Below are 16,921 nucleotides of genomic sequence, written 5' to 3' on the forward strand. Positions count from 1 at the left end.
CGCTGCCCACGGCCTCCGGTCTCTGGCTGGGGTGTGTTTTTGCCCCCACCAGCTTGGGTTCCGGTACCCTGATGCCGACTCTTCACCCGTAGCTTGAATTTGGGTTCTCAGAGTCCTCTCTTTGTCCCCTCTCTGGGTCTTTCCTTCTTTCTCCTCTCTCTCTCTTTGGATCTGCTCTGCTCCTCTTCCTGACTCTGACAGACTGACTGCTCTGCAAAGACTGACTCTGATCTCTGATGGTGCCCACCTTATATACACCCTCTATGTGTGAGCTCAGGTGACCAGCACCCAATGAGCTCCTATCTTTACCCAGGCTGCTCCCCCTATCTGCCCCTACACTACTTGGGATGTACCACCCCCCTCCCACTCCAGCCAGGAACAGACTCGGTCGTACCTGCACATTTCTAAGTGGGAGTACCGTCGGTCTGCTCCTCGGAAATGGGATGTGTGTAGTGCATGCAGCCTACCGAGCTCAGATCCACACTCCATCCTTACCCGGGAGTGGAATATCACACCTCTGGGTTGAGGTGCAATACCCCTGTAGCAGCCGAATCCTCAGGGTGCTACACATGGACAGAGGAACATAGAACTATCACCGGCGACTCTCTGGAGACAGTGAGAGTTTTTAACTACCAAGCAAGGGTGTCAATTAGCAGCAGAAGGTGGAGGTCGCTGCTGGGTCCTAAAGGAAGGATATCACAACACTACAGAGATGAGAGGATCAAGAAGGCGTCAGCAATGCCAAGTGCAGTGACCTTCTACAGCCGGATCCAGAGTGACTGTCTGGTCTGTCACACTTGTTACACCCGTGACACCTGCGGATATCATCATATAAAAGATGAGACGGTTCTCACGGCTCCCGTCTATTGGCCACAGATTACTGACATTGGCCGATGGACGGTGACCTGCGAATTGATTCATACCAACCCAACTTGAGTACCTTCGTATGACAAAGCATACAGTAAATACAGTATAAAAAAAAAAAACATACCGACACACACTGCTCCCCAATTGTGTGACAAAAGGACACTTGTTGGTGTGATTGGACGAATCAATGGCGTACCACTAATAGCGGCAGACACAGCGGCTGCTATTAGGCTCATGAATCTGGGGAGCCCAGTGCAAGCGCCGCCACAGCCTGACTTTCAACAGTATCCGCATCCTGGATGCAGATACAGGTGAAAGCAATGGTGGAGGAGGGAGCCATCAGCTAATGCTCCCTACTCAGTCATTCTCCCTGTGTGTCTGACGTCTCAGCTCTGCGGGGGCGATGATGTCATTACATTGCAACCGCTGTGCTGAGCAGTGCAGGCCACACGCTGCAGAGACCAGAGCAGGTGGGGGAACATGGAGAGATGAGTATTTTTTTTTTAATCAATGAGTACTTTATGGGGCCATCATACTATGTGGAGGACTATTTGTGGGGCATCATACTATGTGGAGAGCTTTTGTGGGGCCATCATACTATGTGGAGGGCTATTTATGGAGCCATAATACTTTCTGGAGGGCTATTTATGGGACCATCATAATAAGTGGAGGGATATTTGTATGGCAATTATACTATGTAGAGGTCTTTTTTATGACTATCATACCATGTAGATGGCTATTTATGGGGCCATCATACTATGTACAGTAAAGGACTATTTATGGGGCCATCATACTATGTAAAGGACTATTTATGGGACCATCATACTTTGTGGAGGGCTATTTATGGGACTATCATAATATGTGGAGGGCTATTTATATGGCCATCATACTATGTAGAGGACTCTGTGTGACCATCATATCATGTAAAGGGCTATTTATGGGGCCATCATACTATGTACAGTAGAGGACTATTTATGGGGCCATCAAATTATGTAGAGGACTATTTATGGAGCCATCATACGATGTAGAGGACCTATTTATGGAGCCATCATACGATGTAAAGGACCTATTTATGGAGCCTTCATACTTTGTGGAGGGCTATTTGTGGGGCCATCATACTATGTGGAAGGCTTTTTATGGGGCCATCATACTATAAGAAAAAACTCAAAAGAAGATTTTATATATACATATGTAGGTAGTATATAATAACTGTAATTCACATAGATACAAGGAAAGTTACCTACTACCACAACATTTGTACATAGGATGAGGAATCAAGACTCATCGGCAAAATTACAAGAACTCAAAAGAAGAAAAACCGAGATTGAGAGCCCATGATATATGTGCAATATAATAATTTTATTGGTCAAGGATTACACAGAGTGGGGGTGGGAAAAAGAAAACCAGATAAAACAAGCGAACACAGTTCCAAGTGACAGTCACAAAGTCACAATATAACTATATATATAACTAATATATATATATATATATATATATATATATATATATATATATATATATATATACAGTAGAGACCAAAAGTTTGGACACACCTTCTCATTTAAAGATTTTTCTGTATTTTCATGACTATGAAAATTGTACATTCACACTAAAGGCATCAAAACTATGAATTAACACATGTGGAATTATATACTTAGCAAAAAAGTGTGAAACAACTGAAAATATGTCTTATATTCTAGGTTCTTCAAAGTAGCCACCTTTTGCTTTGATGACTGCTTTGCACACTCTTGGCATTCTCTTGATGAGCTTCAAGAGGTAGTCACCGGAAATGGTTTTCACTTCACAGGTGTGCCCTGTCAGGTTTAATAAGTGGGATTTCTTGCCTTATAAATGGGGTTGGGACCATCAGTTGTGTTGTGCAGAAGTCAGGTGGATATGGCAGCCACTAAGTATGTCAGAATAATATCACCTGTTCATATAGAACTATGGTATGGCGGTATAAATCAGTCATATTGTGGCACAATGGGGTCTAAGTTCCAGTACCTGTATGGAGGGTCAAGAGTGATTACCACAAGGATGCGTCCAGTAGAGGACGATTTATGGGGCCATCATACTATGTGGAAAGCTTATACATACAAAACAATTACAATGATATTTACAAGGCCATCAAGTTTGAACATGCCCCTTGGTGTGTTCACACAGGTTGGATCTGCGTATTTCACATCTCTATGCACAGCTTGTAGGAGCTTAATCATTGGCAATTATAAGGCTGCAACAACAAAAAAAAGAAAAAAAATGTTAAAACTGTTAAAGGAGTGACTCTCTGGTGGGCAAAGAAAAAAAAATCTGGTGTGTATGTAATACTCTACCACATAAAGGCAGAAAACTGGAACACACGTACAAAAAAAAAGGGTTGGGCATCTTAAAAGTTGTTATTGCATAATCATCACATTTTTATATATAATGTTTATATAAATGAAATAACAACACAGGACAAAAAGAAATTCTGACTTTTACTTAAAAAATGCAAGTAGATGATAAGATATGGTGCCATCTTTGTGTCATGTTTGAGAAAATTCTACAAGGAACTACAGCAGGAAGGAAGAATTTATAGAAAAATAGTAATACTGTATGTCTATAAATCGTTAGTGTTTAGCAACCCCCCTAAATAAATGCATGAACAGATAATGCAATAGCAAATAGCAAATTGGAGGCAAAAAATAATAATAAAAAATAGCATTGTCACGGGTGTATCAGGTTTGACAGTCATTCTGGATCCAGTTGTAGAAAGTCGCTGTGCTTGGCCTTGCAGACACCTTCTTGATCCTTTCATCATCTCTCCCTCTCTAGGACCCAGCGGTGATCTCCACCTTCTGCTGCTAATTAACACACCCTTCCTGGATCTTTAAATACTCTCAGTTTCTCCAGAGAATCGCTGGTCATAGAGTAAATTCCTCTGTTCAGTCCTGGAGTTCTAGCAGTCAGCTGGATTTTCCTTGGAGTTCCTTTGTGGATTGTAGTCGTGATCTCTCTGGTGTCTTCTCAAAGCTAAGTGTAACCACTTGTCTGTTTCCCTTGTTTGTCTTTAGTTGCAGTGGGGCTGACTAGTGCTCACCCCTCCCCCTCCCTTCCTAGGGCCTAGCTCTAGGGACAGCTAGGGTTAGGTATCCAGCTCTCGATAGGTGCGGAACTCATTTAGGGACAATAGGAGAGTTAGGGTGTTGCTAGATCAGCCTTGGGGTCTCCACTCTCCCTTTCCCTAGTTGCTGGACTTTCCCCCATTTCTCATCGTCGTACGCCGGGTCCTTCCCATACCTACCATGACAAGTATGCGACATAATTGCCACATGAAAAATATAGTTCTTGCAAAGTCAATGCAGGAAGATACTTCCCACGCGTATTTCCAAAGAATGGCTTCATCAGGGAGTTAAACGTTAAATAAATTCAGCTAGCTGCAAAAAATGTTTTAATTTTAAAATAAAGTAAAAAAACACACACAATACTTACCTGTTAATTCCTGTATCGATTTTCTGGTGTTCCACAGTCATATTTATTACCTGCTAGCAAAATTGTTAAGTCCGGTCATTGACTGCAGCAGTCACGGAACCCTACATCACGTTATGGTCCCAAAAAAGTAAGCAAAGTAAAGGGGACCATCAAAGCATTGACAGGGATGGGGGGTTCTGGTGAGTAATGTTTTACTCTACTTTGCAACATTTTCTACTTTTTAAATTTCCTAGTTTATTTCTTGTTAGACAACCCCTTTAAGTCAAAGTGAGTTGAGTGCACGTAATCAATTTATACCGACTACGGGAGGCTTAACTATAGTTTTATTAACTTAGATACAAAAATAGGTCCCCAGGCTTTTCCTTTATGTGGAAGAACTAAAAGTCCATGAGTTACATGTGCTGCAAAGGTGAACTCGTGAGATAAGGTATTGGCCATGTCACTCAGGTCCACGGGGATGACATCTCTGCAAGAGTTCAAGATATTGGAAACCACGGCACTGTTTTCTGCCTCCGATAATGTGCATGTAGAATACACTACTGATCCTCCGGGACGAAGGGCATGGATCGCAGACCTGTGTGTAATTAGAAACAAGAGCACAGACAAATTAGTGTTATAAAAAAGAGATTACCCTGAACACAAGGTCAGGGAGGAAATTCCATTATTTGACAAATTCTCAAACATTTATGCTCTAAACTGAAATGGTGGAAGCTTGACCCTCAGTGACCGCTGACCTGGTGCTGAATGTCCTTCAATTTAGAGCAAAGAACTTAGCAAGCAAATAGTGTCATCTAGACACACCATCTCCAGAGAGGATAATGCTACGTCCTTCTCCACTAACTGAAAAGAAACTATGCTGGGACCAAATGTGTAAAGCAGAACACTTCCCGCAGTATATATGCAGCAAATATCAGATAATATTCTCTCTTGGATGGTCTAGCCATTGTATGGAAAATCTGACCAGTGAGATTGAGCTTAAAGGCTGCATCCAATCTGAGCAAGCAGATCTTCAGTGGAAAGTTTGGGCAGGGACCGGATATAAAATTCAGTCTAGAAATATGCATTAACTCCTTAGCGGCAGCCACTGTACATGCTGTGCATCATCACTAAATGGAGCAGGCTCAGGAGCTGAGCCAGCAGCATGAAGTATGGATGCCGACTCTTTTACACAGTCGGCATCCAAGAATAATTGAGGCTCTGATGGCGACAGTTTATACTTTTAAATGTCACTGTGAGCGTAACAGCAACATTTAAAAGGCTTTTAAATGGCAGCCATCACTTCTGATGGCCATCGACCACTCGTGCCTACGGCTGGGCTTCGTGCCTATGGGGTGTCAATTTCGCAATACACTGCAATAGTACAGTTGTCACGGGTTTACCCCGACAGAGGGGAGCCAGAAGACTGCAGTGTCTGATTTCACGTACTCCTGCACTGATTAGAAGCACTACTCCCTCATGTTAAACGGTGCAGGTTTCTGTCAGCAGTGCAGGGGCTAAACTGTTCAGCTTGCAGTCTCTGAAGCTTCCTGCTTGGATGATCTCAGCTGTTCAGTATTGGCCACTCCCCTCTCCTATATATTCTCACCCCTGGCAATCTGGATTGCCAGTGTTAAGTCTTCTACTGCCTGGTGAGGAGTCGGTGTTTGGTAAGGGCGTTTTTGAGAATTGTTCTGTTGCTTGGCGTTTTGGCGGTGTGCAAAGTCCCCATCTTCTCCTATTTTGTTTAACTTCCTTATCTCTCCTGTGTTCCCCTCTGTTGTCTGTGAGTACATATTTGTATGATTGATATTTTCATTTATCCCTGTACGACCTTCCTTGCTTGTCTGCTTTGTGTATTTACATACACTATTACTCCCCACTTCCCTGAGTGGGGGAGGGGACAGATAAGGACTGATTCAAGATTTCAGCAAGGTACGTGGCCCCAGCATCTTCACCATCAGAAGTAACCTGGGGAGCAGGGATAGCTAGGGTGCCCCTGGCATTAGAGACAGGGAAGGAGACCCTGGCACCCGGGTTATCAGACAACAGAATCGTGACAATAATATTGCAGTGTATTTGCAATAAGTGATTTCCAATGTTTTGGCTTATGAAACAAATAGAATCCGGCTCTCTTTATAGTGTGCCAGATTCTATTTCTTCCTTTTATATATTGAATGGTATCCTATCCTGGCAAAGTGTTTCCATAAGGGAGTGAGGTATAACCTAGTGTAAGGTTGCAGCTGGACAGGTTGTGGATGGGAGGTATGTGTCCCCGAGGTGCCAAGCCTCGGTGATGTAGAACCCGGAGAAGCAGGCTCCAGCACACATTTTAACTGGCCCGGATTATGGATCCGGGATTTACAAGCAGCTGAAAGAGTGGGGTGGGATCGGCTGCTCACTTACCTCCAGGTCTTGGAATGGCTGATTTAGGGCAGCTGGTGCTGTCTTACTGTGCCTATGTCTTTGCAAGGTGAGGAGGCCTTGTATGTGCTGCTCAGACCTGCTGAAGTCTGAGAGGAAAAGGACTGATATTTAAACAGCTAAGCCTGTGTGTTATATGGACTGGTTATTTTCCATTTTTCTTCTGTTATTTATTTTTGTACCTGGAAGAGGCTATTGTATTTTTGTTAACCCTGATGGTTTATGAACTCTTAATAAACCGCCTGTTTGTTTGGAGACAACAAACTGAATCCTGTGTGTGTGAACCAAGGTCTACCACAGCAAAAGCCTAAACTAGTTATATAGTGTTTTGGTTCAACTGAGGGCTTGACAAAGGCTTATTTGAGCCAAAACATCGCAGATGTACACATGGGCTATTAAAACATGGTTTAACATACTGAATACAATTGAAGTGCTGCCTTCTTCTTTTGGATTTTAACAACGTAATTAGTTTGGTGACGCTAAGGCTATGTCTTTTTCAGGAGGATTTTTCCAGAAATCAAAAAGTGCTGCAAAAGCATCCCATAAAATGAACATAGTGCACAGCAATGTCAAAATGACATTGTACACATGTTCTATCTTATGTCACTTCTATTAACCCCTTTCCGGCCCAAAGCGTACTAATACGTATCTGCGCCCTGGGCCTTATGGGCCAGATACGTATTAGTACGCCTTGGTGATTTCACCCGCACACAAGCTGTGCGGGGCGATCGCCGCCGGGTGTCACCTGATTGTCACAGCTGACACCCGGTGCTATGTGCTAGGAGCGGTCCAACACCGCTCCTAGCACATTATACCCGAAATGCTGCGATCGAAGTCGATTGCAGCATTCCGGTGGCAAGAGGAGGTAAGCACCGGTACTCACCTCCTCTCCGGCGTCCCGCGGAGTCTGTGGCCGGGTCTCGTGGTTGTCATGTGACCCGGATGTCGTCATGACGACATCCGGGTCACCAGACAGCAGGAAGATACTTTGATCATGAGCAGTGTGCGATCAAACTATCTCCTGCAGCTGTGACAGCCTGTGTAGCACAGGGATGGTGCTCCATTCCTGTGCTATACAGGAGATCAGAATGTAAAAAGTGAAAGTCCCATAGTGGGACAAAGTGTAAAAGGAAGAAAAGTGTTAGAAAGTGAAAAAAAATTATAAAAAAAAAAATTGAAAAAATATTCCCAAAAAATAAAAATATAATGTACCCATCAATAAATATTATCATGGAAAAAAAAAGTACACATATTTGGTATTGCCGCGTCCGGAACGACCTGACCTATAAAACTATCCCACTAGTTAACCCCTTTAGTGAACAAGGTAAAAAAAATAAATAAAAGACGAAGCAAAAAACAATGCTTTATCATCATACCACCAAACAAAAAATGGAATAAATCGCGATCAAAAAGACAAATGTAAATATAAATGGTACCGCTGAAAATGTCATCTTGCCCCGCAAAAAAACAAGCCGCCATACAGCTCCATCAGCTGAAAAATAAAAAAGTTATACCTCTCAGAATAAAGCGATGCAAAAAAATTATTATTTCTATAAAAATTGTTTTATTGTGTAAAAGCGCCAAAACATAGAAAAACAATATAAATGTGGTAAAGCTGTAAACGTACTGACCCGAAGAATAAAGCTGCCTTATCAATTTTACCACATGTAGAACGGCATAAAAAAAAACAAAAAAAACCCCAACAATTCCTGAATTGTTTTTTGTTTATTCTGCCTCCCAAAAATCGGAACAGAAAGCGATCAAAACAGTCATGTGCCCGAAAATGGTACCAATAAAAACGTCAACTCGTCCCGCAAAAAACAAACCATCAGATGACTGTTGGCTGAATTATGGAAAAATTATAGCTCTCAAAATATGGCAATGCAAAAACTAGTCTTTGCAAAGAAAAGCGTATTTTAGTGTGTGACAGCTGTCAATCATAAAAACCCGATATAAATCTGGCATCGCTGTAATCGCACCGACCCGAAGAATAAAGTCGTCTAATCACTTATAAAGCTCGAGGAACAGAGTAAAAAATTAGGGTTGTGCTAGGTTTAGGGTTGTGCTAGGGTTGTGCTGGGGTTAGGGTTCTGTTGGGATTTTTTCAAAAGTAAAGAAAAAAAAATGATGACGATATGGGGACTAGTGTTGAGCGCAAGTGCTCGCTACTTGAGTTTGCATCGGGTGCTCGGGTATGCACCGAGCATCTCGGGTGCTCGAGTGACATGTTCGAGTGTCCGCCCCAAATGATTCGTGGCCAAAAAAACCTAAATTGGGATTGCCTGTGATGCACGAGCGATCCCCGCATTTTTAACAACCGTGAAACATGTGGGGCGGGGACTCAAGCATGTCACTCAAGCACATGCGATACATGGTGCATTCCCGAGTACCCGATGCAAACTCAAGTAGCAAGCACTTGCGCTCAAGACTAATGACAACTTATTCAATATGATGACCTAATGTTATCAATTTCTGTGTCATACCTCTGGGTTCAAGATGTTCTCTATACCCCTTCATAAAATCCTTGAGTGGTATAGTTTCCAAAATGGGGTCACTTGTGGGGGGTTTCCAATATTTAGGCACATCAAGGGGCTCTCCAAATGCCAATTTTCCATTGAAAAAGTCACACAGTGCTCCTTCCCTTCTGAACTCTGCCGTGCGCCCAGACAGTGTATTTTCCCTACATATCGGCATACTCAAAAGAAATTGCACAAAAGTTTTTGGGGTCCATTTTCTCCTCTTACCCTTGTGAAAATAAAAAATGTGGGGCTAAAACATAATTTTTATGGAAAAAGTTAGATTTTTTTATTTTCATAGCTCCATGTTATAAACTTCTGTGAAGCACCTTAGGGTTCAGGGTGCTCACCACACATCTAGATAAGTTACCTGGGGGGGTCTAGTTTCCAAAATGGTATTACATGTGGGGCATTTCCACTGTTTACGCACATCAGGGGCTCCCCAAACATGACATGGCGTCCGCTAATTATTCAAGCAATTTCACATTCAGAAAGTCACACAGCGCTCCTTCCCTTCCAAACCCTGCCGTGCTCCCAAACAGTGGTTTTTCCCCACATATGGAGTATCAACGTGGTCAGGAGAAATTGCATAATAAATTTTAGGGTCCATTTTTTCCTGTTACCCTTGCAAAAATAAAAAAATTGGGGTCTAAAGTAACATTTTTGTGAAAAAAGTTAAATGTTCATTTTTTTCTTCTACTTTCCAAAAATTCCTGTAAAGCACCTGAAGGGTTAATAAACTTCTTGAATGTGGTTTTGAAAACCTTGAGGGGTACAGTTTTTAGAATGGTGTCACTTTTGGGTATTTTCTGACATAAAGGCCCCTCAAAATCACTTCAAATGTGATGTGGTCCCTAAAAAAATGGTTTTGTAAATTTTGTTGGAAAAATGAGAAATCACTGGTCAACTTTTAACCCTTATAGCTCCCTAACAAAAAAAAATTTTGGTTCCAATATTGTGCTGATGTAAAGTAGATATGTGGGAAACATTATTTATTAACTATTTTGTGTGATACATCTCTCTGATTTAAGGGCATAAAAATTCACAAATAAACAGGTCATATTGAAGAAATTTTACCACTATCATGAAGTACAATATGTCACAAACAAACATTCTTAGCATCAGGGGGATCCGTTGAAGCGTTCCCGAGTTATTACCTCATAAAGTGACAGTGGTCAGAATTGTTAAAATTGGCCTGGTCATTAACGTGCAAACCACCCTCGGGGGTAAAGGGGATAACAGTTCCTGGGTTTGGAAACCCTCAAGTGATTAAAAGAAGTAATCTGCGCATTCTTCATGCGGCTTCTGCTCGGAATCTGTCCGCGCTCTACACTTAACATTATTGAGTAAGAAATGTCGATGGCGGAACTGCTGCGAGAACGACCAGAAAGCGGCCAGAGATGCCACTTCAGAAATACGACCACTGGAGCTTTCCTAAAGAGGCTTTGCCAGAAAAAAGTTGGTGGGTACACCGGTGTCTAAAAAAAGCAGTGTACACCTTCTGGTGTATTAAAGCTCTGCAACAAAGGTGAAGAGATGTGACAGAAATGCTATGTATAAGGCCCCATTCAGACATCCGTTTTTCATGCATGTTTTTTCTATCCAGGATGGATCCATCAAAATCTATGCTGCTATTTACATGTCCATGTTTTTGCGAACCGTGTGCTCTCAAAAAAATCATGTTTGTTTTTAATCAAAATCATGGATCAAAATTACCCACACAAGTCTATGGATCCGTGAAAATCACAGACTGCACACGAATGGCATCAGAGTACAAAAATATTTATTAAAGACAGCGCTCGCCAGGAAGAATGAAGAAAAAATGTGCGGTTTTTTAATATATCATGGAGCAATAAAGAATTTTTTATTCATTCTTCCTAGTGAGGGCTGTCTTTAGTAGATATTTTTGGATTGGATCCTAGGGGATTTTTTGTACTTGTTTGGACTGTGTTTCGCTCCATGTCCTCTGAGTGTGTTGAGGACAAAAAACACTTTTTGTATGTTGGCATCTGTGTGCAGTCCGTGTGCTGTCCCATAATTAACATTGCAAAGTATAGGAGAAGTGTTGTCAGTTATTATTTCACTAGATGGTGGCCCGATTCGAACGCATCGGGTATTCTAGAATATGTATGCGGCCGACGGGGCGCAATCAGCAAAGCGGTGTTTAAATTTGGCGGCAATATCAGTGATTGGTCGCGGGCGGCGGCCGCGACCAATCTGCGAACCGTGTTAGTGAGGACTGGAGAGCGTGTTTAAATTTGGCACCAAAATCGCTGATTAGTCGCGACCAATCAGCAGAGCAGGGTTTAAATTTGGCACCAAAATCGCTGATTTGGTCGCGGCCGTCGACCAATCAGCAGAGCGGTGTTTAAATTAGGCGCCAATACTGCTGATTGGTCGCGGCCACCGACCGCGACCAATCAGCAGAGCGATGCAGAGCGGGGTTTAAATTTGGTCCCAAAGTCGCTGATTAGTCGTGTCTGACGGCCACGACCAATCAGCGATTTTGGCGCAAAATTTAAACAACGCTCTGTTGATTGGTCGCGGCCGTCAGACACAACTAATCAGCGACTTTGGGGCCAAATTTAAACCCCGCTCTGCATCGCTCTGCTGATTGGTCGAGGCCGGCGACCGCGACCAATCAGCAGAGCGTTGTTTAAATTTGGCGCCAATCTCGCTAATTGGTCGCGGATGGCGGCCGCGACCAATCAGCAGAGCGGTGTTTAAATTTGGCGCCAAAATCGCTGATTGGTCGCGGGCGGCGGCCGCGACCAATCAGCGAACCGTGTTAGTGAGGAATGGAGAGCGTGTTTAAATTTGGCACCAAAATCGCTGATTAGTCGCGACCGTAACCAATCAGCAAAGAGGTGTTTAAATTTGGCGACAATACTGCTGATTGGTCACGGCCGGCGACTGCGACCAATCAGCAGAGCGATGCAGAGCGGGGTTTAAATTTGGCGCCAGAATCGCTGATTGGTCACGGCCGGCGAACAATCAGCAGAGCGGTGTTTAAATTTGGCGCCCAAATCGGTGATTGGTCGCGGGCAGCGCCAGCGACCAATCAGCGATTTTTAACACAAATGTCGGGACCTTTGTAACACCATGCGGATACTGTGGGGACATCAGCGGCTAGGGAGTGAAGGGAAGACCGGGGAGCGGCGCTGCGGGTCGGGATACTTCTGCTGCGAGCGCCCGCTCCTGTCCTTGGTTCTCGCAGAAGTATCCGCACAGGCAGCGGCGCTCCCCGGTCCTCCCTTCCGCATGGAGGTCAGCGACGCCGGCGGTCCTTCCGCTGCTACCGGCCGGGAGATGAGCGCCTCGCGCCGCTCATCTCCCGGCTGCATCTCCGTCCCGCAGATGGGTCCGGCGGTCGGGTTCCTTCTGCTGGTACCGGCCGGGAGATGAGCGCCTCGCGCCGGTCATCTCCCGGCTGCTTCGCCGCTCAGCTCCGTCCCGCAGATGAGCCGCTAACGGCGGCCATCTTTTTTCAGAAATCCCGCGGCGCTGATTGGCTGCTGCCGGACCAATGAGCGACGCGGGATTTCCTGGACAGACAGACACACAGACAGACGGGATAAGACAATTATATATATAGATACATGAAAATCATTGATGGTAAAAATTGACACAAGGAGCAAACACTGAAGAAACTTGGATCCAAAACACTGATGACATTCGGACCGTTTTTCACGTATGTGAGAAATCTGAAAGAGGCAGTTTCAATGATCTATTAAGACCATGTTCAGACATTGAGTAAATAAGATTTTTTTCCACTGTATTTTTTCATTCAGAAAATCTGCTGCCTTTAACTGTCCAAGCAAAATGGATGTGACATCATGGAAACTCCTGCGTTTAAAGACACCTTCTAACTTACGTTTTTTGGTGCCTTTTTCCCTATGGGCTTCTTAGGGGATCTTCAAAACAGAGCTCCACTTTTTTTGTCTATTTATCACTTTTTTTATTTCTCAAAACATTGCTAAACAGATTGTAAATTGCATTCCTTTTTCTGTAGAAATTATATTTTAATAAATTTAACTTATTTTGTTTTTGACAGGGGTGGAGCTAGAAACTTATTCAGACTGGCAGTATCTCTTTTTTTTTGTTTTGTATTATTCATTCATGCTTTTTTCCCCATTTTAAATTTTGGTTTATTTTTTTTTTTTCATTTATTTTGTACACTGTGCCTGCCATGAGGGCTTAAAAGACCTTTTGGGTGGGAGGTATTTTAAAGATAAAGAGGTACTAGGCAACTTTGGTCATGACAGCTTTTTAATGGGGTTCCGGTTGAAGTTTGCGTAATGTTCTGGTACCAGAACTAAACTGTGAAATAAAGTTTGGGTCGGGTATGAGAACCCAAACATCCACTGGTCCGCCCATCCCTACTCCTGAAGTTTATCTCTGACATATGAAGTAAACAGTGCTTAAGCCTCTTATTCCATCAGTAGACTTATTTTTGGAGAGATCGCTATTCTAACAGTAGAAAAACCCTGAAAAAAACCCATGATTTGTATCATTGATGTCAATGAACAAATGTCAAGAACCAAAAGAAAAGCCAAGTGTTTTTTTATTTGAGTCCATTAAGATAGAGGATATGATTTCCATTGTGATCTATGGGTGATAAGTCGATTGAAACCTGCAACCCAAAATCAGGTTTGTATTTTTTGTGACTCTACTGTCATTGTCTTGTTAGGTTGCAGATCGTCCGGTGACACCACTTACAATCATTAGATGCATGATATTCACAACCACTAATTTTGTAGGTTACAACAGTTACCGGGACAGCGCTGCATCTACGTACATCTGGCACATTTGTGGTCAAATTCTTAACTCTACTTGATTGGGTTTAAACTAGTGAACAAATGTGACAAGCAGAAGTAGTGCTGTTGCAGAGTGTGACATGCAGAAGTAGTGCTGTAGCAGACTGTGACAAGCAGAAGTAGTGCTGTTGCAGAGTGTGACATGCAGAAGTAGTGCTGTAGCAGACTGTGACAAGCAGAAGTAGTGCTGTTGCAGAGTGTGACATGCAGAAGTAGTGCTGTTGCAGAGTGTGACATGCAGAAGTAGTGCTGTTGCAGAGTGTGACAAGCAGAAGTAGTGCTGTTGCAGAGTGTGACATGCAGAAGTAGTGCTGTAGCAGACTGTGACAAGCAGAAGTAGTGCTGTTGCAGAGTGTGACATGCAGAAGTAGTGCTGTTGCAGAGTGTGACATGCAGAAGTAGTGCTGTTGCTTTAAAAGCATTCAGCAACTATTAGAAGTAACACAAGCACAGGAGACAGGAAGTGTTGTGCTCCAGAAGCATCCAGCAACTAGAGGGGTTAACACAGTCACAGGAGAAGGGGAGTGTTTTAGCAGAGCCCCAGGGGGATTGTGGGGAAGTTGTTTACTGTCTGGCTGGAGCGGAAGAGAAAGTTGGTGTGTGTGTGTTCTGCATCTGACAGAAGTGCCCCTGCAAGTGAAAAGGATTCAAGTCAGGAGTGAAACTAAGCACAGGTCAGGCAGAGTTCCTGAACTAGCATTGCAGAGTATTGTCAAGCAGAAAGATAAGGACTGTAAGAAATGGTGTCACAGGGATCATCTCCCTCAGCAAACCCTCCCCCCTCCTCCATCTCACTGTGCTGTAAAGAATGCTGTGTTCATTAATATGCCTTTGCATTAGAACTGTGCTGTCCTGTACTAGTGGGAAGACTGTGAACTACTGTGCTGCTAAGGAAACTGTACTGTTTGTCACTGGAACCTGTTGCTCATAAGACTTAACATGCACTGGCTGTGCGGCTTCTTATTAAATGCTACTGTTCTACCCTTTATGAGGACTCTTGTCAAGTGTGTCTGGTCAGCAAGTGAAACAATCTACGTGTCTGTGCCTGAGGGTCAATGCCTGAGAGAAGCTGCAGCACATGGTCTCTGGTCGCCCTGAGTAACGGTTCCCCCAGGATTCCAAAGAATTCATGTAACCTGTCTCACGCGTATCTGAACCTAGCGGAGTGGGTGTAACACAAGCTATACATGCCTGCCAAAGAGGGACACTTTGGTATATTCACATGTAGAAGACTTGCTGCAAACTGAAAATCAGTTTTAGGTCACAGCCCCACTATCAGTATTTGGTCAGTATTCGGTCAGTATTTTTTCTCAGGAGTGGGAACCAAAACCAGATGAGGAACAATCAGAGAAAAGGTATAATAGAAACAAGTTACCAATTCTGCATTTATCACCCACTCCTTTGTTATTTTATCCGTGTGCTTAGGGTCATTGTCTTGTTGGAAGGTGAACCTTCGGCCAAGTCTGAGGTCCAGGGCACTCTGGAAGAGGTTTTCATCCAGGATATCTCTGTACTTGGGCCACATTCATGTTTCCTTGAATTGCAACCAGTTGTCCTGTCCCTGCAGCTGAAAAACACCCCCATAGCATGATGCTGCCACCACCATGTTTCACTGTTGGGATTGTATTGGGAAGGTGATGAGCAGTGCCTGGTTTTCTCCACACATATCACTTAGAATTATCACCAAAAAGTTCTATCTTCGTCTCATCAGACCAGAGAATCTTATTTCTCATAGTCTGGGAGTCCTTCATGTGTTTTGGAGCAAACTCTATGCGGGCTTTCATAGGTCTTGCACTGAGGAGAGGCTTCCGTCGGGCCACTCTGCCATAAAGGCCAGACTGGTGGAGGGCTGCAGTGATAGTTGACTTTGTGGAACTTTCTCCCATCTCCCTACAGCATCTCTGGAGCTCAGCCACAGTGATATTGGGGTTCTTCTTTACCTCTCTCACCAAGGCTCTTCTCCCACGATTGCTCAGTTTGGCTGGACGGCCAGGTCTAGGAAGACTTCTGGTGGTCCCAAACTTCTTGCATTTAAGGATTATGGAGGCCACTGTGCTCTTAGGAACCTTGAGTAATGCAGAAATTGTTTTGCAACCTTGGCCAGATCTGTGCCTTGCCACAATTCTGTCTCCGAGTTCCCTGGGCAGTTTTCTTACGCTCATGATTCTCATTTGGTCTGACATGCACTGTGAGCTGTGAGGTCTTATATAGACAGGTGTGCGCCTTTCCAAATCAAGTCCTATCAGTTTAATTAAACACAGCTGGACTCCAATGAAGGAGTAGAACCATCTCAAGGAGGATCGCAAGGAAATGGACAGCATGTGACTTAAACATGAGTGTCTGAGCAATGGGTCTGAATACTTATGACCTTGTGATATTTCAGTTTTTCTTTAATAAATTTGCAAAAATTTCTACATTTCTGTTTTTTTCAGTCTAGATGGGGTGCAGAGTGTACTTTAATGAGAAAAAAAATGAACTTTTTAGAATTTACCAAATGGCTGCAATGAAACAAAGATTGAAAAATTTAAAGGGGTCTGAATACTTTCCGTACCCACTGTATATGCAGGAAGATGCACGGAACAGTTTGGCTACACAAAGGGTGCCCCAGTAGTCTGTGCTTGGTTTGGACACAGTCATTTTGAATGGACAGACTTCCTTTAATGCCATGTTCACATGTTCAGTATTTGGTCAGTATTTCACATCAGTATTTGTAAGCCAAAACCAGGAGTGGGTGATAAATACAGAAGTGGTGACGTGTTTCTATTATACATTTCCTCTGATTGTTCCACTCCTGGTTTTGGCTTACAAATACTGATGTAAAAAACTCACCAAATAAGCATGGGCTAAGCATCT

General features: G+C 43.4%; 1 protein-coding gene across 2 annotated transcripts in view; it reads right to left on the reverse strand.

The window, feature by feature from the left end:
* Positions 1–2,260: 2,260 nt before the first annotated feature.
* The window catches only part of NSUN3 (NOP2/Sun RNA methyltransferase 3), a 64,003-nt gene continuing 49,342 nt past the window's right edge, over positions 2,261–16,921 (reverse strand). Inside the window, exon 6 of one of the 2 annotated variants that reach the window (XM_073670803.1) lies at positions 2,261–4,909. In XM_073670803.1, coding sequence (XP_073526904.1) covers positions 4,651–4,909 — 259 coding nt within the window. In that variant the 3' untranslated portion in view covers positions 2,261–4,650. The remainder of the gene's footprint in view (positions 4,910–16,921) is intronic. The other variant, XM_073670802.1, reaches the window with a different exon arrangement.

The sequence above is a fragment of the Phyllobates terribilis genome, unplaced genomic scaffold (assembly GCF_046119375.1).
Source record: "Phyllobates terribilis strain yellow unplaced genomic scaffold, ASM4611937v1 Scaffold_2__4_contigs__length_985480577, whole genome shotgun sequence".
NCBI lineage: Eukaryota > Metazoa > Chordata > Amphibia > Anura > Dendrobatidae > Phyllobates > Phyllobates terribilis.